The 27671-nt window shown below is 46.9% G+C and overlaps 1 protein-coding gene across 6 annotated transcripts in view; it reads left to right on the top strand.

Moving 5' to 3' along the window:
* The window catches only part of NCOA1 (nuclear receptor coactivator 1), a 316486-nt gene that overhangs the window by 206925 nt on the left and 81890 nt on the right, over positions 1–27671 (top strand). For all 6 annotated transcript variants that reach the window (XR_013984762.1, XM_081000848.1, XM_081000849.1 and 3 more), the window contains 2 exons: positions 6046–6151; positions 14082–14248. Coding sequence is in view for 5 of the 6 variants with exons in the window: in XM_081000848.1 (XP_080856974.1) it covers positions 6063–6151; positions 14082–14248 (256 nt within the window). In the remaining variant the exon portion in view is untranslated. The remainder of the gene's footprint in view (positions 1–6045; positions 6152–14081; positions 14249–27671) is intronic.

The raw sequence follows: 27671 nt of genomic DNA, 5'->3' as shown, positions 1-27671 counted from the left end.
CAGAACAATAAATAAAAGCTGCCCAGGAAATATTTGTTCTAGCATCTGATGCTTGCTTTAGCAGCAGCTCCCTAATCTGGCTTCTAATTACCTGTGGATTTGCTTCTGGAACTAACCCAGGATGTATCCCTCAGGCTATAGGTTTGGAGGTAAGCTTCCGTTTCAAGGATCCCAGGAGTTGGCAAAGGGTCATTGGGGTCAGTTCTGGAGTCCATGGTTGTTGCTGTTTAGTCATGTCCGACTCTTCGTGACCCCCTGGACCAGAGCACGCCAGGCACTCCTGTCTTCCACTGCCTCCCGCAGTTTGGACAAACTCATGCTGGTAGCTTCGAGAACACTGTCCAACCATCTCGTCCTCTGTCGTCCCCTTCTCCTTGCGCCCTCCATCTTTCCCAACATCAGGGTCTTTTCCAGGGAGTCTTCTCTTCTCATGAGGTGGCCATAGTATTGGAGCCTCAGCTTCAGGATCTGTCCTTCCAGTGAGCACTCAGGGCTGGTTTCCTTCAGAATGGAAATTGGCCCACAGTAACTTCAGGTAAATCAGTTGGGTAGACCATCCTTTTCAATTGTAACACCTTGCAGGCTTCAGCGACTGCTTCTCCCTGTGCCAGAATGGAGGTGGTTTCAGCAGAATGGGCTGGAGCAGCTTATCCAGAAGAGGATTCCTCTTCTCACTGATGTGTCTCAATCATTCCCTTCTTACTCAGCTCCTGAGAGACTCTGCGTATAGAGGGAAACAAATCGGAAGAGCTGGAAAGAAAGCTTTCTTAGCTAGGTCATTCTGGTCTGTTTCCCTCTATCCTGGGTCTCCTGGGCAGGGATGTGGAATGCAGGAATGAGCAGAGCATGTAGCTGAGAGGAGAAGGATGCTCATTTGTGCATGCTCTGCTCACCCCTGTGTTTGCCCCACAAAATAATTTGCTCCCCTTTGCATAGCTCGGCTTGAAGCCCTGCTTGCTGACAGGCTGACCCCTCAGATAGGTCTTGGTTGTCTCTTCCAGCTTGGAAGCAGATTGTGTTTTTAATATTCTTTTTGCAGCCGCCCAGAGTGGCTGGGGAAACCCAGCCAGATGGGTGGGGCATTAATAATAATAATAATAATAATAATAATAATAATAATAATATTTATACCCTGCCCAACCACTCTAGGCGGCTTCCAACAAAATATTAAAATAAAATATTCTATTAGACATTAAAAGCTTCCCTAAACAGGGCTGCCTTCAGATGTCTTCTAAAAGTCTGGTAGTTGTTGTTCTCTTTGACATCTGGTGGGAGGGCGTTCCACAGGGCGGGTGCCACTACCGAGAAGGCCCTCTGCCTGGTTCCCTGTAACTTGGCTTCTCGCAACGAGGGAACCGCCAGAAGGCCCTTGGCACTGGACCTCTGTGTCCGGGCAGAATGATGGCAATTCTAATAATAGTAATAATAATAGTAATTATTATTAATTATTATCATCATCATCATCCCAGGCCTCCTACATCAGTGTGTTCAATCTGTCCACTCCTCTGCCATTTCTGAATTCTGTTACTAGACTCTTTTGGCTCTTCGTTTGCCAAACGTACATAACTGCTCCAGGCAGTATCTCAAAACAGTTCAGGATTTCTTTCTTTATTTTCAATGCTGCAACCCCTCTTGCTTCATCAGTGGCCATTCATGTCCCACCCCCCACAAAGCATGCATGGTTTGGGACTCCCACTAATTGCCATTTCCTATGAGCAAGCGGAATAAAATGTGCACAATCCCACTTCTCAGGAATCCGTCTTCTGGTAACTGAGAAGAGGGCAGAGGATGTGGAGCAAAGGCGGTGAGTACAGGGATGGTCCGTGTGCACAACTGCAGATGACCGCTCTCTCCCCACCGCCGCCTGGAGCAAGTATCACCTTTAGAGCTGGGAGACATATTTGGAGCTCTAGGGGTCGAATCATTTTTCCAACTACACCATCAAAGCTATTTTTAGGATAGTTTAAATTGTTTTTGGCTTGTCAGCCTTGGCAAGGTCCGTTGCAAAATAAACTGGATTTACAATTAAAAAGAAGCCCTGAACATATTACATCTCGAGTCTGGATGCAGCCAAATATTTCAGCTAAGCCTGCAGTTCTGTCTTTTGCTTTATTGGACATTCAGACGATTTTGCCAAGGTCACCATCTTCTTTCTTATCTTCTCCCTGAATGGGATTTGAGGGGGGTGGGAGGGTATATATGTGTAGCTTGTGGCCCTGATCCTGGAGAACATTCCCTTTGAACAAAGCGCCTAGCTTTCATTAACAGCATTTCAAGTCTTTTGTGAATGGTTTCCTGGCTAGTGTGAGCAGGCCAAGAGTTTTCATATTGGCATAATAATTTCTGGTGTAAATTTAATTTTTTTTGAAGCAGAGCCAAAGTTGGCTATAAATAAAGAGTGGTTTAAGCAAATTGGAGAGCCCTGGAGGAAATGGTTGAAAAACAAACTAAAATCAAGCCTGTAATGAATGCATAGCTCTTGTACCCGGAGCAGATGAGTTTTGCAGTCCTTGGCTTTGAAAGGGCCAAGTCTGTTCCCCCTCCTCCTCATTACGTTTGTTTTGGCATCATTTTAGTCTCCAAGTACGCCACAGAAGAGAAATAAAATTATATCAGTGGTCATCGGCTCAGCTGCTGGTTCTTGAACAGCAGTTTTCTCATTTTTATGGTTATTCTCTCCCTTTTAAATCAGGACAGGTGACCAAGGTTTCCAAAGCTTGCACAGGTGGGAATTATCTATTGGGGGTGAATAATACTACTAAAAAGATTTCTGGCTTTGAACAAACACCTTCATCTTGATAAAAATGATTTGTATGTTAGCAAACTACACGCAAAGAATCATTTCATACCGACTATAGGTGATTGAAAATGACAACATTTGGCCCAGTCCTTTTCAGACTGACAAATCCATCTTAGGACAAGTGGCTCTGTTAACTTTTTAGTAACAAGCAGAAACCGCTTACCTCCTTCCAATGAAATCAATGGGACTGACTTCCAAATTAAACACTTCTAGGATTAGGGATTTGTGCATGTTTACTCAAAAGTAAACCCCATTACGTTCCGTGAGGTGTACTCCTTAGGACTGCAGTCTTAGCCTCACAAGTGTCTTCCTGGCAAGGTGTTTGCTTCATCTTCCTCTGAAAATTACAAGCAACGGAGAAGTGTTAATGAGGAAATGGCATCCCAAGGGTGTCACACTTTTATTCCTTAAAAGAACTGACCTTTAAAATCTTCGTTTAAGGACGGCTGTAACTAGAGACCTAGGGTGGAATTTTGGCCTAAAAAGGCTTCCTTAGGGGCTATTAGTGAATGTACTTTGCTAAGGTTCTAGCTTGCTATTTGAGGAGTTCCTTTTCCATCTCCCTTTGCCCAGCTCACTTGCTGGTGATCTAAGACCGTTTGATCTAAAGCACTTCTTCCTTTGCTTGTTCTTGTACCTCTTTCCTGCAGGTACCACACAGAGATCTGGATTAAATGCTTTTGTTTGGTTGGGTGAGGAGCGGAGTGGGGAGGTTGAGGGCTCTTGATGCTCCTCTCTCCTTCAAACATCAGAGGAGCATTGCTGGATCAGAGCAAAGGTCCACCCAACCCAGCATCCTACTTCCCATAGCAGCCAACCAGATACGTTTAGACGACGGCAAGTTGGTGGCCCCAAACCGTTTCCATACTGCCTTTCATTCTATTTGGGATTTCAGTGCGGTGTACAATCATTTGTGCCACAATACAAGTACAGTAATAATATAACAGAGAAAAGCATTAAAGGGGCATGTAACATTAGAAACACCACGGCAGGAAAGAATGTTTTTGCCTGGCAAAAGGGGAAGACATTCCATAACTAGGCACCACGGCGAAGAAACTGTTTTGCTGCCCAAAGTCATTGTGCTAGCGCAGGGTTTCCCAGGCTTGTCTCTCCAGCTGTTTTTGGACTACAATTCCCATCATCCCCATCCTGCTAGCTAGAGATGACGGAAATTGTAGTCTAAAAACAGATGATGACCCAAGTTTGGGAAACCCTATGCTAGTGGAAGCAGTGCACTGGGTACTGCCCAGTGACGTGTGATGGGAATTTTTCCAGTGCTTATTTCTCCAATGAAAACGTTCAGTTTGATAAGTTCATTGGTGCCCGTGAATCAGAAGGGCTGTGGCCCCGTGTGCAGAGTTTTGAAGGGGCACAAAGCGGGTGTCTGCAGCACAGCCGGCCACGCCCTCTTCTGGTGTTGGTTCCTCCCAACCAATGCCAGGAGGGGAGCACGGGCCACGCCACATTGCGGGTACCAGCGTGCGGGTGCCTGCTTCGTGCCCGCCAAGTTCTGCGTTGGCTGGCCAGGCTCCCCACTGTGTGGGCAGGCGGCACAATGCGTGATTGTTGTTTTCTTCCCGCGCCAGCATCGCCCTCCCCAGATCCCAGCTTTGCAAGGCTGCTAGGAGAGGGCAGTGTGGGGATGCAGCAGCTGTGTGCCCTTCGATTCCAGCGGCGGGGTGGGTGGGGCTGGCTTATTCTCCGCCCCTCGCCCTGCCCCAGGCGGCGTGGAGACACATTCCGCCACTGCAGTAAATAGATGCCAACTGTGTACAGTGGTGCCTCGCAAGACGAAATTAATCCGTTCCGCGAGTCTCTTCGTCTTGTGGTTTTTTCGTCTTGCGAAGCACGGCTATTAGCGGCTTAGCGGCTATTAACGGCTTAGCGGCTTTAAGAAAAAGGAAACAAACTCGCAAGAACTTGCAAGACGTTTCGTCTTGCGAAGCAAGCCCATAGGGAAATTCGTCTTGCGGAACGACTCAAAAAACACAAAACCCTTTCGTCTAGCGAGTTTTTCGTCTTGCGAGGCATTCGTCTTGCGGGGCACCACTGTACACAATATTAGGCGAGCGTGGCAGCTTCAAAGTTTTCAGTTTTGTTTAAAACAAGCATGTTAAATTAAGTTGCTCTATAGGGCAGGAGGGACACGGGTGGCGCTGTGGGTTAAACCACAGAACCTAGGACTTGCTGATCAGAAGGTTAGGGTTCGAATCCCCGCGACAGGGTGAGCTCCCGTGGCTCGGTCCCTGCTCCTGCCAGCCTAGCAGTTCAAAAGCACGTCAAAGTGCAAGTAGATAAATAGGTACCACTCCGGCGGGAAGGTAAAGGGCATTTCCGTGCGCTGCTCTGGTTCGCCAGAAGCTGCTTAGTCATGCTGGCCACATGACCCGGAAGCTGTACGCCAGCTCCCTCGGCCAATAAAGTGAGATGAGCGCCGCAACCCCAGAGTCGGCCACGACTGAACCTAATGGTCAGGGGTCCCTTTACCTATAGGGCAGGAAGGGGGAGCCTGTGGCCCACCAGATGTTCTTGGACCAACTGACCACTAGCCATCCTGACAGGGACTGATGGGAGGTGGGAGTCCAACAGCACCTGAAGACCAGAGATTCCCCACCCCTGTTCTAGGACATCAGAAAAGTTTCCAGTGCAAACTGAAAATCTTCTAATTTGCATAGGATTCAAAATTGTCCAGAAAACCGTCATCCCAGGTGAAAAACCTGAATGGGTGCATTCCATCCTGCAGCACCTTTGCTAAGCGTTACCTTTATCAGAGTTGCAGTATTCATCAGTGAAGGAGAGAGGCTTCCTCCCTTGTGTTTCCCCAAGCAACCCCCAAGAAAAATTATTCAGGGGGCTTCTCTAAAACTCCAAAGCAGATGGTGGCACATGGGAAGAGGTTAGCATAGTGAAGACGGACCTACTGTTTGTCTGGCTAGCCTTAGTGCATCTGTGTGTCACAACACGGTTGGGACAACCACTTTTCAGAAAGTCCTGCTAAAGGTTAGCAAAGCTGAGAAGACATAATATTATGTGTCAAGCTTTTTGCATAAAAGCTGGTTGAAGGTTGGGCCATGGTGTCACGTGGATCTTGAAAGAGAGAGGAAGCTATCAGAAAGCATCTGCCTCACATCTCCTCTGCTGGATCACCTGAGCCTGAATCTGCTCTGGGCCAACCACGCAATGTCTTGATTTTACCCATTTTACTCTGCTTTGTCCCTGAGCCTTGTTCCTTGTTTGCTCCTCAGGTGTGAACTGACTCAACATGAGTGGCCTCGGGAACAGTTCAACAGACCCGGCAAACCCAGATTCCCAGAAGAGGAAGGGGTCTCCGTGTAACACCCTAGCCCAGAGGTGAGTAAGGACTTTGCAGATTTGTTCCGTCCAGGGGTGGGGAGCGTCCTCCGTTGTTCTAACACTCTCATTCCTCACAAGCAGATGGGAGCAGATTTCATCAACTCAAATAGTTCACACTTCCCACCAGGGCTCGGGTGTTTGAGAGTAGCTACTGTGCAAGATGGAGCTCAACTTCCCATCTGCTCCTCTTCACTCCTTGGGAGCAACTGTTGGCTTGTTGCTGAATCTGTTTTAACTTGCTGATTAATTCAGGCTTTTAGTTCAGTCCACGTTCTACAGTTGTTTCGATTGCAAAACGAGAGAGAATCCTAAAGTCCCACTGGGAATTAAAAACTTGGAGGAGAAATATTGAGCACCCGCCAGACTAAGTAGTATAATGTTCTCTTTTTCATCCAGAGATGGCAGTCTTTCTTCCGCCATGAACAGGTAAAGGAAACCTCTTACTGCTCAGTTCTCGCCCAAGGGCCAGGTTTTAACTACGACTGCCACATTTAGTTAATTCATCCATTAGATTAAACATCAGAATGTAATTATTTGTTCAATTAACTATCCTCTCCCCATTAACTGACCAGCAAATTTTGTTAAATACAAGAAGTTAGTGCCAGCCCCCTGTGGTATCTCAAAAGCAGCCATGCTTCCAAAATTCTCCCCCTCTGAATTTCCCAGCTGAATCTTGGACTTCAGCTTAATAGCTTCCCTTCCAGATTAGCACTGATGTGTCCAGAATCCAGATGCCTCTGGGGTTGGATTTACAGGATTTGCACAAAGCAAACAGACCCAGTTGTTTTCTTCCTTTACTCCTGTCCTTTCCATTCCCCTGGTTTGTCATTAAGCGCAGAAGCCGGCTTTCACGATTAATGTCTTCCTTCTTCAACTTTGTAAGGGCGTTGCATGCCCGTGTAGGCTGCATCTTTTTCTAACTTGGCCACCCCACAGCTGTACTATAAGGTAGAAATGGGGTGGCCTTGCTAATAATAATAATAATAATAATAATAATAATTTTTTCTTTATACCCCGCCCATCTGGCTGAGTTTCCCCAGCCACTCCGGGCGGCTCCCAATCGAGTGTTAAAAACAATACAGCATTAAATATTAAAAACAGGGCTGCCTCCAGATGTCTTTTAAAGATAGGATAGCTGCTTATTTCCTTCACATCTGAAGGGAGGGCATTCCACAGGGTGGGCGCCACTACCGAGAAGGCCCTTGTAATAGTAGACAGACCTTTGTAATAGTAATAGTAATAGTAATAGTAATTTATTATTTGTACCCTGCCCATCTGGCTGGGTTTCCCCAACCACTCTGGGCGGCTTCCAACAGAGATCAAAAATACATTAAAGTATCACACATTAAAAACTTCCCTGAACAGGGCTGCCTTCAGATGTCTTCTAAATGTCAGGTAGTTGTTTATCTCTTTGACATCTGATGGGAGGGCGTTCCACAGGGTGGGCACCACTACCGAGAAGGCCCTCTGCCTGGTTCCCTGTAGCATTGAGCAACTTCCTGGGACTCCTAGACGTGGGCGTGGTGGTCCTTGCAGTTCTTTGAAAATGTGGATGGCAGGCAGGCATGAACCATGCATGATTCGCTCTGCCTTTGTCACCTCCCGGGAGGAATGTCTTGAACTTTTTCACCTCATTTTGGCAGTAGGTTCCCTCCACATGGCAATTCAATGTGTATTTGGTGCTGCTTGCAGCTGCATGCTTTTCCTAGAGTCCACATGGCGTCCTCCTCAACCATTTTTGCCATTGAATCTGGATTTTCTGGTTCACAGATAATCTGAAAAAGGGTGGGGATGGGGATCCAACGTGAAATCACACAAAAAATGTATTGTGAATCTTTTTGTGGACAGTTCTTTACATGGCTGGGGAAACCCAGCCAGATGGGCAGGGTATAGATAATAAAATTACTATTAATTAATTATTATTTGTAGCACATAGCTGCTTTGTGCAAAACCGGTCATGTGCAAAGCAAACTTATGTCATATGTACTTTCTGAAAAAATGTGCAAACCAAAGCACTGCTATCCTTCAAATGTCTCTGAATTCATACTTCTCTGAATTTTGCAAGGAAGTGCTGTACAGAAATGCAAATACTAGTGCAAAGTGTGCCTATAAATGCATATATGAGTAAAAATAATGAATAAAAAATCATTCTTATAGGGAAAACAACTTCACTGAAATATATATATTAGGCAACATTACATACGAAAAAGTGTATTTCAGATAAATTTGCTCTAAAATGCTGCTGCATTTTCATGAAGTCTTGGGGGGGGGGAATTGAAAATTGAAAACTGATGTTAAAAACTAGAAGAATGAGAAGCAGAGAAACTAAAATTAACATTTTCTCTGGGAGAGCTGTCAGGGAGGGCCTGCTGCAGAGGCATAAAATAGAGTGAAATCTGAAAATTCAGATCCTCTTAGTTTTTTAGCTCCCTCACCCAGTCCAAGTAGGCATCCTTAACATTAGCATAATGGAATGGAATAACTCTGTTCATCCTTCCTTAGAAAATGTCTTTCTCTTTCTCTTTCTCTTTCTCTTTCTCTTTCTCTTTCTCTTTCTCTTTCTCTTTCTCTTTCTCTCAGTCTCTCCTTCTCTCCTTCTCTTTTAAGATGGTTCCTGCTGCTCCATTTGCTTGCATCAACTAAAATAGACTACTTTATTTTTCATTTAACTGTTATTTTATTCACTTGCACGCCCATGCCAATTTAACTGATTGATTAAGCAATTCATCAATTAGCTTGTATGATTAATCGACTTGAGATATTTTTTCATTGGCTGTCAGCCCTCGTTCTAGCTTTGGGTCTGCTAATTTGCCATTTTCTTTTGCATTAACGTCTAGAGAGTTTTAACTGTTGCAGGGGATGGTACTTGGGTATGGTAGGAAGACTTTCTCGTTGAAATCATATCCTTATGATGCTTTTCTCTAGGGGAAATTGCCCTTATTCTTCTCTTTCCTACAGCTTACATGTTGCCATAGCAACAGGGGCATTGAGTTACGTTCTTTAATCTTTAAATAAATTCATGCACAAGTTACTTTACTGATCCCCCCTCTTAATTTGACCTCAACTAAAATGCTCATGCTACTATTTACTTAATATTTCAATCATCAGAGCAAACCCATCATCCAGCAGATCTTCCAGATGTTCCAGTACCCCCTCCTTAACATGACAGGAGTGTGTCAGCAGTAAATCATACTGTGCAAGTTGGTATTAAATCTTTATTAGCAAAAATGCAATTTGCACAAGAGTGTCTGGCGTAATGAGCACAGCAACTCATCTCTGGTAGGTCTTGCCCCATGGATGACTTGTCCCACCTCCCCATAGCTGCCTAAGTTCTGTTCTCTCCAGGGTTTTTTCTAAGCAATCTGAGACTGTGCCTAAGGTAAAGGTAAAGGTAAAGGTAAAGGGACCCCTGACCATTAGGTCCAGTCGTGGCCGACTCTGGGGTTGCGGCGCTCATCTCGCTTTATTGGCCAAGGGAGCTTCCGGGTCATGTGGCCAGCATGACTAAGCAGCTTCTGGCGAACCAGAGCAGCGCACGGAAACGCCGTTTACCTTCCCGCCAGAGCGGTACCTATTTATCTACTTGCACTTTGAGGTGCTTTCGAACTGCTAGGTTGGCAGGATCTGGGACCGAGCAACGGGAGCTGACCCCGTCGCGGAGATTCGAACCGCCGACCTTCTGATCCGCAAGTCCTAGGCTCTGTGGTTTAACACACAGCACCACCCGCGTCCCTTTGAGACTGCGCCTAAGTGCCACCAATCTCTCCTCCATGCTTGGACTACTGCAATGTGCTCTCCATGGGGCTACCTTTGAAGGTGACCTGGAAACTACAACTAATCCAGAATGCGGAAGCCAGACTGATGACAGGGAGTGGCTGCCGAGACCATATAATACCAGTCCTAAAAGATCTATATTGGCTCCCAGTACATTTCCAAGCACAATTCAAAGTGTTGGTGCTGACCTTGAAAGCCCTAAACGGCCTCGGCCCAGAATACCTGAAGGAGTGTCTCCACCCCCGTCATCCAGCCAGGACACTGAGGTCCAGCTCCGAATGCCTTTTCAGTTCCCTCACTGCGAGAAGCGAAGTTACAGGAACCAGGCAGAGGGCCTTCTCAGTAGTGGCGCCTGCCTTGTGGAATGCCCTCCCATCAGATGTCAAGGAAATAAGCAACTATCTTACTTTTAGAAGACATCTGAAGGCAGCCGTGTTTAGGGAAGCTTTTAATGTTTGACGCACTATTGTATTTTAATATTTTGTTGGAAGCCGCCCAGAGCGGCTGGGGAAACCCAGCCAGAGGGTGGGGTATAAATAATTTGTTGTTGTTGTTGTTGTTGTTGTTAGGGTGGGGTATAAATAATTTGTTGTTGTTGTTGTTGTTGTTGTTATTCATGCTGTTTCTGCTTCTGAGAGACCAGGGGAAGGGGAGGTCAACAGAGCAGAATAGGGAGACACCCATGACTTGTCTCCAGCCTGACTCATCTCTGCCTCTTGGCCTCCATCCTCTCCTGCTTCAGCTTCTGCTATTCTCTCTACCACAGACTCGCCCTACTCACAAAGCCCTGTTGTGTCTTCAGCATCCGACACCTCCTCCCCCCAGTCTCCTCCCTCTTCTCCCTCTGACCACTCATCGTTGTCCCACAAGCCACGCCCTGGGCTCTGAGCCTTCATCCCTTGGTGGTTCCCCAGCTGGTTTCTCTCACCATTCCTCTTCGTTCAACCAGTCCATGATAGACAGTCACAGTAGCCCTTATCTAACAAAATAATTGGGGGGGGGTGTTCCTACAAAAGATAGCATCGCTCCTATTCAAGCTTTTAAAAATAATATAGTAATAATATAAATTTATTATTTATACCCCGCCCATCTGGCTGGGCTTCCCCAGCCACTCTGGGCGGCTTCCAACCAAATATTAAAATACAGTAATGCATCAAACGTTAAAAGCTTCCCTAAACAGGGCTGCCTTCAGATGTCTTCTAAAAGTCTGGTAGTTGTTTTTCTCTTTGACATCTGGTGGGAGGGCGTTCCACAGGGCGGGCGCCACCACCGGGAAGGCCCTCTGTCTGGTTCCCTGTAACTTGGCTTCTCACAGTGAGGGAACTGCCAGAAGGCCCTCGGAGCTGGACCTCAGTGTCCGGGCTGAACGATGGGGGTGGAGACGCTACTTCAGATATACTGGACCGAGGCCGTTTAGGGCTTTCAAGGTCAGCATCAACACTTTGAATTGTGCTCGGAAACGTACACAAAACGAAAAAATGTCGATAGGTCTAGATACGGCTTCTAACGCTTCAGTATAATCTCCAAAGAACAACATGGAGAAGATGGAAATGGTTATTGAAATGGCAGGACTGAGTGGGAGCTGGGAGGGTAACCTGATGGCTGCTGGGACTGCATTTTGGGGAAGGGACGGGGGCTTTGTCCCCTGTGTTGATGAAGCCCTGCTAACAGGAGGTGGTGCTGGGTGGGAGGGAGCGGTTGTGCTTCCCCAGCATTGAAGATCCTATAGTTGCAGTGCTGTGAAAATGCAGGATCTCCCCACCCCCTCAGCAACAGAATTGCAACCTTGGGGAAAGGCATCCAAATCCCACTCAGCAACGAACCGTGCTATCATTGCATTAAAGAAAAAAGAAAAAAGCCCGCAGAATTGCTCTCAAATGCTCCAAAGTATAAAAAGGAGTAATTGCAGCCAAGTAAAGGCTACTCGCTCTTCATCTACATAGTTCCATGGTGTGTTGGAAGCTTCTTAGATTTGCTTATAAAGCGATTGCTTTAGCAGCCTTTGCAAACAGATTGATTGCCCTTCTTTTATTTTATTTTATTTTTTAAAAAAACCTCTTCTGCCTTTTAGCTTATTAACTTGCTTTCTTGGCTCACTGCCAACACAATTTATTCCTGTTGGCAATTTGCCAGTTTCTTTTTGCCTTTAGTGGCCTCCTTATAGCTTGAGCGGTTGAGTGGCTGTTCTGTGTTCATAGCCGTATAGCCTGCTGAGGCAGAGTGTGTGTGTAGAAGAGAAGTATGAGCCTAAACCAATGAGAGAAAGCAAGCCTCACATATTTCTGTGCAAAAGCAGCCAAAGTGCATTGCAACTGGAGAGCTAACATAGGAATAGTAAATGCACTCTTAAGCACAAAAATGCAGGCTGTGATAATAATGAGCCTAGTGCAATACAGTGGACGCTCGGGTTGCGAACGTGATCTGTGTGGGAGGCACGTTCGCAACCCACAGCGTTCGCGACCCACAGCGCCACGTCTGCGCACACGCGGGTCGCAATTTGGCACTTCTGCACATGCGCAAAGAACGATTTAGCGCTTCTGCGCATGTGTGAGTGCCGAAACCCGGAAGTAACCCGTAATTCCGGGTTCAGCGCAGTGTGCAACCCGAAAACACACAACCTGAAGCATCTGTAACCTGAGGTATGACTGTAAAGGTAAAGGGACCCCTGACCATTAGGTCCAATTGTGGCCGACTCTAGGGTTGCGGCGCTCATCTAGCTTTATTGGCCAGGGAGCCAGTGTACAGCTTCCGGGCCATGTGGCCAGCATGACGAAGCCGCTTCTGGCAAACCAGAGCAGCGCACGGAAACGCCGTTTACCTTCCCGCTGGAATGGTACCTATTTATCTACTTGCACTTTGAGGTGCTTTCGAACTGCTAGGTTGGCAGGAGCAGGGACCGAGCAACGGGAGCTCACCCCGTCGCAGGGATTCGAACCGCCAACCTTCTGATCGGCAAGTCCTAGGCTCTGTGGTTTAACCCACAGCGCCACCTGCAAATGCATATCTGTGGATCAAAAATCTCATAAAACTGTCAATAAAAAGTCTGCATCCTCTTGACTTCTAGTAATGAGCAGAAAAAGCAGTTTTTTGAGAACACATTATATGCTCATTCATTCTTTTTGAATCCCTCTTTTCATGCTCATGATTAAGGTGGTATGAAATGGGCCAGCTGACTAGCCTTACATTGTACACACTGACCATAGGAATCTGCCTTATACCCAGTCAAGCCATTGGTCCATCTAGCTCAGCCGGCAGCAGCTCTTGAGGATTTCAAGTGGAAGAGTCTCTTCCAACCTGACCTGAAGATGCCAGGGACTAAACCTGAGACCTTCTGGGCAGATGCTCCACCACTGAGCTCCAGCCCTTCCCGAGGGCAGCAACTGAATAATTGAATTGCTGACATGTAGATTCTTAGCAAGGGTGGCGCTGTGGTCTAAAGCACCGAGCCTCTTGGGCTTGCCGATCAGAAGGTCGGCGGTTTGAATCCCCGCGATGGGATGAGCTCCCGTTGCTCTGTCCCAGCTCCTGCCAACTTAGCAGTTCGAAAGCACACCAGTGCAAGTAGATAAATAGGTACCATTCCAGCGGAAAGGTAAATGGCGTTTCCCTGCACTGCTCTGGTTTTGGTGTTCATTGCGCCAGAAGTGGCTTAGTCATGCTGGCCACATGACACAGAAAAACTGTCTGCAGGCAAACGCCGATTCCCTCAGCCTGTAAAGCGAGATGAGTGCTGCAACCCCAGAGTCGTCTGCGACTGGACTTAACTGTCAGGGGTCCTTTACCTTTACCGTAGATTCTTAGCAAGTTGCTGTAAGCCCTTTATCATTGCATTTTATTATTAGCTGATGCTATACGTTAGTGACACTGGTCTGGTTTTGTTTTTACCGGCATTTGAAATGGTTATAATATGGGATGGAGTTGGATCAGATAATCTTGAACTGATGCCTGGACCCTTGGTTACACATCCCGTGACTTGTTGTTTGAATGGATTAGATTGCAGTCGGAGTCATATTCACAAAACACCCACAAATATTCAAGAAACTTGCGTCCTTATTTTGGGCTCTCCTTAGTGTGAATTTTGGATTATTTTAAAGCATGCATAGGCTTTGATTACTGAGGAGCTTAGTAACTGAGCGTTGCTTTTCTCCAACAGCAATGAGAAACGGCGCAGGGAGCAAGAGAACAAATACTTGGAAGAGCTGGCAGAACTGCTCTCAGCCAATATCGGAGAGATCGACAGCCTAAGCGTCAAACCTGACAAATGCAAGATTCTGAAGAAAACGGTTGACCAGATTCAGCAGATGAAGAGGCTTGAACAAGGTAAATCGGCAAGGCCCTTTGGGCTTCTCTTGTTTGTCACTGGTGTGTTTGAAGGTGGCAAGTGGTTCCTAAACTTTTTCAAGCCACACACACCCTGGTTCAGTAAACTCATCCACAGTGCCCGATGGCCAATAAAAAACATCATTCAGAATAATGGTTTGCAAAGCCATTGAGGAAGATAATAACACAATATAATTCAAAACCATTAATTGCACATTTATTCAAAATCCAGTTAAAACTAGTTTAATTATTTCAACAAAATGGGTGGACTTAATCCAATGATCCCAGCTTTTCAAAGTCTAATAGTCATTTATACCTCCAGCACCCCCCTGCCACCCCCTTGCCTCTTGGTGGGTTAATCCACCCACTTTGAGAACCACTGTTTTAAGGCAAGACTTTCACAAGGTGTGGCCTAGATCCTCCTAGAAAAAGAGCGGTGCAGCAACTGAGTAATGAAAGTATATGATTAAAAACATCCTTCCCCCACTGCTGAGTCCCCTTTATAAACACCTTCCCCACAACAAAGATATGATAGCCATCTTCAAATATCTCAAGGGTTTTCACATGGAAGATGGAACAAGCTTGTATTCTCCTGCTCTGGGGGGCAGGACTCGAACCCAGGGCTTCAAGTTACAAAAAAGGAGATTCCGGCTAAACATCAGGAAGAACTTTCTGACAGTAAGGGCTGTTGGATAGTGGAGCGGACTCCCTTGGGAAGCGGTGGTTTCTCCTTCCTTGGAGGTTTTTAAGCAGAGGTTAGATGGCCGTCTGTCAGGGATGCTTTAGTTGAGATTTCTGCATTGCAGGGGGTTGGACTAGATGGCCCTTGGAGTCCCTTCCGACTCTCCAGTTCTGTGATTATTTGAAGGAGGCATTTGCCAGGGAGAGTCAGTGGCACAGAAACGGGTCAGCACAACACATGCTCACACAAGCACACACCCTCTTAACTCATTCATTCTCCCCTACAGTTGCCTCCCCTGCTCTCACTCGCAATCTCTGCAAATAGGGGTTTTCAGACTGGCCTCAACTAGAGATCAGGCATTTAGGATGGAATTACTGTATTTTTTGCTCTATAAGACGCACCCAGCCATAAGACACACCTAGTTTTTAGAGGAGGAAAACAAGAAAAGCCAGCAAGAGCCACAGACACACTCGCTTGGCGTGGCTCTTTAAAGATACAACGGTTCTTGCTGGCTTTTCCGGGAGGTGGGAGAAGGGACTGACGGGCTGCCCTCCATCCCTTCTCCCACCTCCCTGAAAAGCCAGAGCAAGCTGCGCAGCCCTTACGGAGCCCCTTCCGTCCCTCATCCTGCTTCACTGGGAAGCCAGCAGACCAAGAAGAAGAAGAGTTTGGATTTGATATCCCGCTTTATCACTACCCAAAGGAGTCTCAAAGCGGCTAACATTCTCCTTTCCCTTCCTCCCCCACAACAAACACTCTGTGACGTGAGTGGGGCTGAGAGACTTCAGAGAAGCGTGACTGGCCCAAGGTCACCCAGCAGCTGCATGTGGAGGAGCGGGGAATCGAACCCGGTTCCCCAGATTACGAGTCCACCTCTCTTAACCACTACACCACACTGGCTCTCAAGAGGCGCTGCACAGCGATCCCTCTTGCTGTTCTGGCTTCTGGGATAGCTGTGCATCCTGCATTCGCTCCATAAGACGCACACACATTTCCCCTTACTTTTTAGGAGGAAAAAAGTGTGTCTTATGGAGCGAAAAATACGGTAATTGTGTCGTGCAAAGGAGAGAGTTCCTTCAGCACAAGCATTTCTGTTTGTCTGGTGGAGCCATCTCTTACCCCTGTGCCCCATTCTGGGAGTTCTCCTAATCACCCAGAGCAAATTTGGGGAATGTGTATGGGGGTACACAGAGACAGGGAGCAGCATAAGACCCTTTTGCGCTTTGCATAGCTTGAGGGAGGCGAGGGTGCTGCATTTTGGTCAGCAAATTTGCAGTTGCTTCACACATTGCATGTTTAAGTGGCAACTTAAGTGTAGGTTTAAAGTATAGTGCATGGATCCTACAGTCGTGCTCATTGCTGGCAGCCACCCCTTGAGTCTATTGACAGAGGCAAATGAAGGTGTGTTGCATGAAATGGCCTTCTCTCTTTGCAAGGACTGCCTCAGAGGTCAAGCCTCAGAACCACCTTTGCTTTCCTTGATAATATTTACTCGTAGATTGTTGGGGAGATCTCCACCATCAAACCACGACTGAAGTGTTATTGTGAACAGCCTCTTCCTTCTTTCCTTTTATTTCATTTCATCTTCATCCAAATACGGCTTAGTTAGTAAAAAGAGGCTGTCTACAGGGGGGATTGATTTAAATTAAGGCAATTTAAACCACTGATTTAAATTGCTCAGAAAAAAGACCAATTTAAATAATTTGGTTTAAATAACGTTACTCATTTTTTTTAATTCATGCATTTCCTGAACAAGAGTGCATCCTAATCATCATCAGGTTTATTTTGTTAAATATATATATTGGTAATGAGAGCTTGTACCAATGGGTTTCCATAACAATCAAAAGTGGTTAGTTTGCAACTAAATGAAGCCTTCATACAACCTAGGCTGGGAGCAGCATCCAAATCTTCTGGCCATTCAGTCCTTGGACCTTTTGCGTTTGACCATTGTCTGCTTAGAGACTGGAGTGGCAACTGGGAAATTAATAGATTTCCACTTAGCTGTAAGAAAACTTAAGTAAGACCACTCGCTTAAAGACAACGACCGTGATCCTCAGCAGAATTCGGAGTGCTCTGTTGTGAGCAATTTCCCTTTCACTTCCTGGACTCACTTGCCCATGTCTTCCACATGAGGAACCCTTTGTCCTCTAAGGAGCTCATATGGTTCTCTCCGTCCCCATTTAAACCTTGCAATAACCCTGTGAAGTAGGTTTGACTGAGAGACAGTGATGGGCCCAATATCAGCCAGTGAGCTTTATGACTCAGTGGGGCTTTGAACCCTGGTTTCCCGAGTCTTAGCCCAACAAACTAACCACTCCCCAATACTGGTTTTTCAGTATGGAAAGTACCTTTTCTCACTGCTTGGCGTGGTGGATAAAATATTCATAATTTGTAACAATAATAAATACAATACATGACCCTTTAATTTATAACACTTGTCCTAGAAGTCAAATACCCCCCATTTCCAAAGAAGAAAACAAGAATAACAACTTAGTTTTTGTACCCCATCCATCTAAGTGGGTTGCCCCAGCCACTCTGGGCAGTTTCCAACATAATATACAAACAACATCACACATTAAAAGTGGGCTTTCAGTTCAGTGTGTTTGAAAGAGGATCTTGAGCTGTTACCTTCTGAAGATATTTCATTTCTTCATTCATGCACTAGATTGGTCAATCGATTAATTACATTTATATCCCGTCTTTCCTCTAGGGAACTTAAGGCAGCATACATAGTTCTCTCCTTACAAGAATTCTCACAAAAACTCTTTGTGGTAGGTTAGGCCGACTATCCCAGAGTCACCCGTGAACTTCAAGGCAGAGGCTGGGGATTCAAACACAGACCTCCTCGCCCCCAGATAGGCTCTCCTACCTACATCTGCAGTGTGGTATAGCAGCTAGAGGACATTTCAGTGTTTACATCTTGCTGTGTTACAGTTGGGGACGCGGGTGGCGCTGTGGGTTAAACTACAGAGCCTAGGACCTGCCGATCAGAAGGTCAGCGGTTCGAATCCCCGCAACGGGGTGAGCTCCCGTTGCTCGGTCCCTGCTCCTGCCAACCTAGCAGTTCGAAAGCACGTCAAAGTGCAAGTAGATAAATAGGTACCACTCCGGCAGGAAGGTAAACGGTGTTTCCATGCGCTGCTCTGGTTTGCCAGAAGCGGCTTAGTCATGCTGGCCACATGACCCGGAAGCTGTACGTCGGCTCCCTCGGCCAATAAAGCGAGATGAGCGCCACAACCCCAGAATCGGCCACGACTGGACCTAATGGTCAGGGGTCCCTTTACCTTTACCTATGTTACATTCAGATTTCATTTTAAACCGAGTTACAGTCATACGTCATGTTACATCCACTTCATGTTAAGTTATTTCAGGTTATGTCCCGCGGCAACCCGGAAGTACCGGAAAGGGTTACTTCTGGGTTTTGCTGCTCGCGCATGCGCAGAAGCACGAAACTATGTCACACGCATGCATGCGCTGAAGCAGCAAATCGCAACCCGCGCGTGCGCAGACGCACCGCTGCGGGTTGCGTTCTTTTCATGTTGCAAACGGGCCTCCGGAACGGATCCCATTCGCAACCAGATGTACCACTGTACTTTTTTAAAAAAAATAAAAAATGACATTGTAACTGACATTTAAAAGTAAAACTCTGGTTTTAAATCTTTCGGAATCCAGGTGTTTGTTTGTTTTCTAATAAAAAAGATTAATTGTAGAAAGGGCCTGGATGCATGGGAAAGCGCCCTGAGAATCCATCCACTGAGGTCTTCCCAGTGTTGCTCAGCCTCATTCTGCTTTGCCCAGCTTCCGTTTTTGGGTGGGTGGGGGCAAGAGGCAGTGGGAGAGAAGCCCTTTCACAGGGTCAGTGGCTGTGGAAATATCCAGGTGGATATAATGCATATTTCCAAAAAGAGAGAGAGAGAAAAGTTCCACGAGTTTCTGTGCTCTTTCAATGGCCCTGGCGAGAGAGCGGTGCCTCTCTCGTTCCCTGCCCTCCCACTGTGGCTGAATCGCGAACGTTTGGGAGCATGAGAAATGGGGCTCTGCCAGCAGCTCAAGGCCTGCCCTGCAGCAGTCCCTCCTTTGCTTGGAAGAAGGCGCTCCATATTTCTCCTCGAATGAAACGCTCGCCTTGTGGCACCAGCAGCTCTTTTCAAAAGACAAAGCGCTGGGCGTGGAACTTGTCAGCTTGCCTGGGAGCGAAGGCTGTGCTCAGCATCCCAAGATTCAAGGGGGTGGGGGAGAGGGCCGCAGGCTTTTGCAAAGGAGATTTGCCGTGTCCCATAATACGCATGTTCCGATCGCAATGTTTTCATGGCCTTACTCCTGTCATTTGTGCTTCTTGGAGGTAAAATGCCGCCTTGGCAACTGATGATGCCCTCCTGGTCGTGCCTCTTCATAGAAATGGGATCGTGCCTGCCTCGTTACTGCTGCTGTTGTTTAATTAGATACTTGCACTTCTCGGGATTATTGTCAAAAGTAAAATGGATGGTTTCCACATTAGGAACCATGTTATTCCTGTCCCAAGTTAAATATAAATGTGTCGGGGACAAAGAGGTGTTGTTGGTACTTGCGAAAGTGTCTTGAGAATTCTAGTCATCTGTATTCCTCACTTTCTTCCAGTGTAGAGAGTTGGCTTAAATTTTTTTAAAACAACAGCAACAATTGTGTGTGTCAAATTTTGTATGTTGGTATTTATGCAAAATGTTTTGAATCTAATTTTGAAACAAGACCTCGCTCAAGTGTGGCACACGTAGTTGGTGTGCAGAAGATGTTGAGTTTGTCTCTGACATGTCTAGTTGCACCGGAGGCAGGCTTGTTAAAGGCTCTTGGATAACATGACTGGTAAAGGTACAGTCAGGTTGCGTGTTTTCGGGTTGCGCACTGTGCCGAACCCGGAAGTACTGGAACAGGTTACTTCCGGGTTTCGGCGCTCGCGCATGGACAGAAGCACTAAATCGTACTTTGCGCATGCACAGAAGCACCGAATCACGACCCCCGCATACGCTGATACGGCGCTGCGGGTTGCGAACGTACCTTCCGCACGGATCACGTTTGCAACCCAAGCGTCCACTGTATCTGTATAACACTTGAGATCTGTTCTCTGAACAGTAGGTGGTTATAACCCAGATGGACCAATGGTCTGATGCTCTAGTGGGCAGCCATATATCATTGGGTAAAAATGGCAATCTGATGTTAATGATAACAACCTCTGATGCTGTGTGGATATGAAAGCTTACAAGTTTCACATCAGTTTGCCTTCCCCTGATAGCCTTCATGGGACTACAACTCCCATCAGTCACAGCGAGCATGAACATATTGATGGGAGTTGTAGTCCAAAATACTGGAAGGGCAGCAGGCTGGGGAAGGCTGTGTTGGACAAATAGAAATTTCCTTAACGTTTACAGTTTCTTTAAATAATTTATTCCATATTGCACTAAGGAATCTTATAGTGTATCGAAGTGAAGTTGTCTCTGCCCTTGTAGCTTTCAGGTGTGCTTCCTCAGAACACTAACAGTGGTTGCTTAATGGGGCATTCTAGATATAACTAAAACAATCTCTTTTATCATTGCATTATTTTCCACAGCTTTTTAGACGGGAACTATCCCAAAGTTTTGGACAAGGAACTACATTTGATCCAGTTCCCTCTGCTCAAATTTTGATTTTGGCTTTGACAACTGAAAAATACTCCCAAACCTTCTAAACGGTTCCTAGAGAGAAATTTTCCCTGTGCCTTTTTGTTGGTGTCAGAAGCGCCAGTCTTTCTGGAAAAACACATCATTTGGGCTGTATATGGAGGAAACACAGCCATGGTACCTACGGGACCGCCTCTCCTGGTATGCCCCGTGGAGGACCTTAAGGTCCACAAATGACAACACTTTGGAGGTCCCAAGTCGGAAGGTGGTCAGATTGGTCTCAACTAGGGCCAGGGCCTTTTCAGTACTGGCCCCGACTTGGTGGAGCACTCTGTCACAAGAGACTAGGGCCCTGCGGGACTTGACATCTTTCCGCAGGGCCTGCAAGACGGAGCTGTTCCGCCTGGCCTTTGGTTTGGACTCAGTCTGACCCTTATGTTTCCCTCCCCTTATGGTTTTGATCTATGGGCTACTTTTAAAATAAGGCTGCATTTTAAATTGCATTTTAACCTGTATTTTAACCTGGGTTTTTCCCCCTATTATGTTTTTACTGTAATTTTACTGGTGTTAGCCGCCCTGAGCCCGGCTCTGGCCAGGGAGGGCGTGGTATAAATAAAAAATATTATTATTATTATCCCTTCCATTGCTTCCTGTTGCCTCAGGAGTGATACTGTGGAACCCAGAGGTCAGACAGAATTTAGACAGGGCAGATAGTTTGGAAACTCCTGTTTGGTATTAAGGGGTGTCACATTTCATGCACATTACAGACGAAACCAGAAGGGAGTTTCTTATCAGGTAAGTGCTTGAGAGTCTCCGCTTATTGCCTCTTCAGCAGTCATTAGTTTTCTTGGCAGGGCACAGCATGGCTGAACATTAACGAGAGCAAGAGCTACTACACGGAGTGGTTCCTTGAGCTTTGCTCTCCATTACCAGCTGGTCTCTTTTCTGCTGACCATGTTGTTTGTGGGGGTGGGAGGGTTGGAGGAAGGAAATTGCACCTTTTCAGTTTCGCTCCATTTAACTCTGGGCTGTTGGGCACGAGACGATGGCAGAGTAGAATCTTAGGCAGGGATTGGGAGGCCGAACGCGGCCCACAACATCTTTAAATCCAGCCTGTGGCCTCCCCTCTCCAGCTCTGCCTCTAGCAGAGCAGTTAGGTTTGCAGCAGCAGGTCTCCTATTGGCACCAGTAAAGCTTATTATTATTTGAAAGCTTACTAGCTATAAAGGAAGATCTTCTCTCTTAAGAGAGGGAAATGAATGAATGATCAATTGCGGGAGGAGTGGGAATGGGTGAACAGGATGCTTGCATCTGAGTGAGAGACATCAAGAAGGTGTCTGTGGCCTCATTCACCTTTTGGGCTCCAGCCCTGTCCATTGTTGTTGTTGTTGTTTAGTTGTTTAGTCGTGTCCGACTCTTCATGACCCCATGGACCAGAGCACGCCAGGCACTCCTGTCTTCCACTGCCTCCTGCAGTTTGGTCAAACTCATATTAGTAGCTTCGAGAACACTGTCCCGCCATCTCGTCCTCTGTCTTCCCCTTCTCCTTGTGCCCTCCATCTTTCCCAACATCAGGGTCTTTTCCAGGGAGTCTTCTCTTCTCATGAGGTGGCCAAAGTCTTGGAGCCTCAGCTTCAGGATCTGTCCTTCCAGTGAGCACTCAGGGCTGATTTCCTTAAGAACGGATAGGTTTGATCTTCTTGCAGTCCATGGGACTCTCAAGAGTCTCCTCCAGCACCATAATTCAAAAGCATCAATTCTTCGGCAATCAGCCTTCTTTATGGTCCAGCTCTCACTTCCATACATCACTACTGGGAAAACCATAGCTTTTACTATGTGGACCTTTGTTGGCAAGGTGATGTCTCTGCTTTTTAAGATGCTGTCTAGGTTTTTCCAGCAGGTGTTAGCACCAATTTGTGCATTAGATTTCTGTTTTTGCTCATTGGTGATCTTCCACCTCTGGATACCCAGGGAAATGTGATGTGTGGATATGTTTCACACTGCAGCCCTCGGAGGTTAAGCAGATTATATACTTGAGAAAAGTACCACTATTAGATCTGTTTATGTTTTTCCCCCCAGCTATGCTCTCTGCTAAGCATAAGGCGCAGGAGTCTTTACTAAAAGACTGGGGACAGGTGGGTCTTGTAGAGTTTTGGCTGGGGCGGAGAGACTGTTGGGTGAAAGGGTAAGGAGAGAAGGTGGGGACTGAGCTCCATCTTCAGGTCCTGGAGGCAAGAAAAAGAGAAAGAGCCTTCATGCCCTGCTCCCCTTCTTGTGATTTCCAGAGGTGTTTGGCTGGCAGCTGTTGAAAACAGAATGCTGGACTAGGAAAACCCTTGGACTGATTCAGCAAGGAAGTTCCTACCGAGCTCTGGTCCTGATGGGGGCACAGAAGAATCAGAACTCAGAACTCACCTGCTGCCTTCTGCAAGATTAAGGTTTAGAGATGTTTGTTCAAGAGGGGGCAGAAGGACATTGATATTTGGATGTAAGGTAAAGCGGTGGTGATTGTAGGGAGTTAAGAAACATAAAGAGGGACGCGGGTGGCGCTGTGGGTTAAACCACAGAGCCTAGGACTTGCCGATCAGAAGGTCGGCGGTTCAAATCCCCGCAACGGGGTCAGCTCCCGTTGCTCGGTCCCTGCTCCTGCCAACCTAGCAGTTCAAAAGCACGAAGTACAAGTACATAAATAGGTACCGCTCCGGTGGGAAGGTAAACGGCGTTTCGTGCGCTGCTCTGGTTTGCCAGAAGTGGCTTAGTCATGCTGGCCACATGACCCGGAAGTTGTATGCCGGCTCCCTGGCCAATAAAGCGAGATGAGCGCCGCAACCCCAGAATCAGCCACGACTGGACCTAACGGTCAGGGGTCCCTTTACCTTTACCTTAAGAAACATAAAATGGCACGCCATACGAGAGGGACTCGCACAAGTTGATGAAAATTCTTCTCCCCACCCCCTAAGCCACTGGGAAGCCTTGCCTAGCCTTCCTGATACCTGCACGTTTACCTGATGCCCTACTCCTTTCTAAGCCGTTATCCACATTCAGCGAGGAATAGAATCTTGCAGTGCTGTTTGAAAATTGAAACTTAAGGCCTCGGAATCATTCTGTTTGTTGTTCTTGTTGTTTTTCAGTTTGTCATGAATATTCAGAGGCATAAAATGCACAGACCCAGGCAGAATTCAGAGCCTTAGACAAAGCAGTAGAACAGTTTTCATTACAAAGATAGGATGTGGTGCAGCGAGTTGCCCAGCAGAGTTGCATGTGCGGGCAGCAGAAGCCTAATGAGCTGCAGTCTTGTTTGCTCAGCTGCAGAAGAGTCAGATGCCACCGGTCACTCTGCAGTGAAACTTAGGGGCTCCTTCTCCCCACTCTGCTTGTGGTTGGAGCTGGGATGCTTCAGGAACCCACCAGGAGTGATGAGTGGTGCAAAGGAAATGCCTTTCAGAGCTCTAGGACACAGGCCAACTGATGCAGAAGAGATGATGAAGCTGACTTCATTAGAGCTTGTAAATGCTTCCTTCCTCGAGCAGAAAGAGCTATAAACATGTGCAGCTACGTTACCTGTTAATTATTACTATGCTCTGTTTCCTCTCCTTTCCTGGGCTGCTTCCTTATGAAGGTCTACAGCAGGAATTCACCAGGGGAAAGATCCTGGTTCAGACTGTCCCAGTGTCCCGCATTGTTAGGGCAATGTAGAGCCAACCCTCTTGCTTGCAGACAGTTTGAAAGGATGGTCTGGAAAGGTGTTTGCCCAGGAGTAAATATTCCTGTCCTCTGATGAGTGTTCAGACGCATAGCCATGAGTTGCTTCCCCCTCCACACTTCTGCTACCATCTGTTACAAAGAAAGATTTAGCTCTGCCAAGGCTCTGTGGCTTAGCTGCACCGATCCCTTCCCAGGGTTGAGCATAATCTGGAAAAGAAAAATACTTTTACACAATTTTAGCCGATGTGATTGATCTGTGCTGCGCTGACTTATTGGCGGTACTCTATACACGGTCTGAATTGTAGGCCCTCTGACATTCAAAACCAGAAGCCAGGGCTAACGAGGTTCCTGGCTGCAAATAAGTTCAGGGAATAGCTAAGTAGGAAAAGAGAGACTGGTTGCTGTGGAATTTCTAATGCAGCGAAGGGAGGGATTTTCAAATAAAGAGACGGCAAAAAAAAAATCCCCTTCAAATTCCGTAAGCAGAAATTTTTAATGGATGTTTCTCCGGCATCGAGAGCGCTAATTGGAGCTCTCTGCAAACAGCAGAGCTGCGGAGCAGCAGGTGGAAGTTAGCAATGAATGGAAACAATCCCCAGTTCAGTCTCCCCTCGCCAAGTGCTCCCCAGAGGCAGTTCCTCCTGCTGACGGATTTCAAAGCTTGCCCCTCGTGAAGAGGTGAGAGGGCATCTCTTCCTCCCCAACCGGGAGAATCTCATTTCTTTCTCTCCCTCGGAATTAGAGGGAGGAGCCCAGGGGAGAACACAGGAGGCCTTCTGAATCCACCCCGCGTGCCTATACATCAGCGGAGGCCTCCTCCGCTGCCGCCGCCAGAGCTTTGCATGCTGGGCTGCTGTTTGAAAGTATCAAGCAAATGCTTTTAGAGCGGCTTTCCCGGGGCTGGAGCCCTTCCAAGGCTAGTAATGTACAGTTGGCAGGACACAGAGTTTGCGGCGGTGGCAGCAGCCTGGGGTGCATCTGCCAAGACAGCCATAAACCAGGCAAAGGAAGGGGCCAGGCAGTTAATTTTTCAGCACTCCGCCATCCCACAAAAGTTGCATGGCGATTCTGAGCCAGTGAGGCTCCGTGAATGCTGCTTTTCAAGCACTCGGCGCCCCAGTTTGCCAGAGAGCAGAAGAAAAGCTCTCTTGATGAAGTCATAATTTTGCTGGGTTGGAGGTTTTTTTTTGCAAGTGGATGAGGAAGGAGGTTTAAATGTCTGCACCCTGGAGAAAGCAGTGTTGCTTGCTGCTGATCCATCTTGCATAGGACCCCTCTGGTTACGAGAGTCCTTTGCTGGTCAAGGCCAAGGTCCACAAAGCCCAGCATTGAGTTTCCCAAAGCAGCAACCTAAAGCTTTTCCTGCAATAGCAGTTTACATGCAGCATCAATCTACCAAATTGTGTCATCTCTGGGAAGCTTTCCTCTCCCGCCCCCCACCCACAAAGTGTACCAGTCTGACTCTGTTCCCACCACTGGCCACGAGCTGCAAAGTGACCCCCACCCTCCCAAAAAAGAGGCTTAAGATGGAGAGCATCCTGATGGATTGCGACCCATGTCAATTAGTGTATGTTGGGTGCCATTCAAATTTTCTTCCTCAAGCACCAGAAATGTTTAGAGCAGTCCCTAGTAATGCTCCCTTCCAAAGCTGTTTTTTGACCCATATCTGCCCGGGTTGCGTCAACAAGGGCGCACCTCTCCTGCAACACTTCCTGCTGCTTCTCTTCTCTGCCTGTGGATCGTGGGCTGGGACAGACCCAGAGGTGATCTTGCTCAGCCTCCAGCCCTTTGGCAGCATCTGCCTGTTATCTCCCATATGGATTAATTTACATCCCCTTAATTAAAGCAGGCCGCGGCTTGATTTAATTAAATTTTCCAGGACTATTGACAAACTTTAAATCAATCAAATAAAATCAGGCCGAAAGAATGCACACTGAAACCGGACACCCTTAAAAGCTTAAACCATGGCCACTGGAAGCCAGCAATCTTGCTCTGCTAATAAAATAGGAGCAACATAGAAAGGCTGCCTTATAACAGTTTTGGCATTGGTCCATCTTGCGCAGTATTGTCTACTTTGACTGGCAACGGCTTTCCAGGATTTCAGACAGAAGTAACTCTCCGCATTTACCTGGAGGTGACGGGGATTGAACCCGTGGCCTTTTGCATGAAAGGCCTTTGCTGCAGCCCTTCAAATGTGAGTTGCCTGGTGGGTCAGTCACCTCTCCTAGTGCAGCACCCCATGTCCCACAGAGTCCAGGTGCATGAGTCCCCCTCCCCCTTTAAAAAATAAATCCATCCTGAACTTTTAAAGCTGGTTTGTAATACATCAGATTTTTCTTTTGGAAGGAATCAAACTTGGACACCCAAGTTAAATCTGAAAATTACTTTTCGCAGTTGTGGATTTGCATGTGTTTGTTCAGCAGTGTTAATCCCTTTTAAATTCCCTGCTGGAACACAACTGCTTTTGTTAAAGTTTTTGATTTCACACCTGGTTCTTTCTTCCAAAACATTACTTAAAAAGAGAGAGAGAGAGAGAGAGCTCTGTAGAAGAGCTTTGCGGCAGAGTAGACTGGGGACTGGGAGTGGCTGCCGAGACCACATAACACTGGTCCTGAATGATCTTCATTGGCTCCCAGTACGTTTCCGAGCAAATTCAAAGTGTTGGTGCTGACCTTTAAAGCCCTAAATGGCCTTGGTCCTGTATACCTGAAGGAACAATGTCTCCACCCACATTGTTCTGCCTGGACACTGAGGTCCAGCGCCAAGGGCCTTCTGGCAGTTCCCTCACTGTGAGAAGCCAAGTTACAGGGAACCAAGCAGAGGGCCTTCTCGGTGGTGGCGCCCACCCTGTGAAACGCCCTCCCAGCAGATGTCAAGGCAATAAACAACTATTTTACTTTTAAAAGACAACTGAAAGCGGCCCTGTTTAGGGAAGTTTTTAATGGCTGACACTGTATTGTTTTTAATATTCAGTTGGAAGCCACTCAGAGTGACTGGGGAAGCCCAGCCAGATGAGTAGGGTATAAATAATAAATTATTATTATTATTTGCCCAGGAATGAACCGAGTCTGGGTGTTTCAGGTGACTATTGTCTGTTTCTGCATTCTGCACAGCATCAAGTCCCCTGATTTAGACCCCTGCATTTTCCTCCTGCAGCGATGAGGCCATGGGATGATAGGTTTGGAGAGGTACAGCCGGGATGTTGTGCACAAGAGCTAGCTTGCAGTGTCTGGCTGGCTTTTTGGGGAGATAATCTGCTGAATTAACAGCCCTGATGCCGCAAGGCAATCCACATGTTCTTGAATCTTATAAGAACTTTACTGCTTTTGTTACTCTCGGGCTAAGAATCATAGTTGACAGTTAGAATCACCAATATTCTCCATCATTACTGCTGCCCACTATGTTT

The sequence above is a fragment of the Podarcis pityusensis genome, assembly GCF_964106645.2.
Source record: "Podarcis pityusensis genome assembly, chromosome: 3".
Lineage (NCBI taxonomy): Eukaryota > Metazoa > Chordata > Lepidosauria > Squamata > Lacertidae > Podarcis > Podarcis pityusensis.
This window is presented reverse-complemented; position numbering and strand designations above follow the sequence as displayed.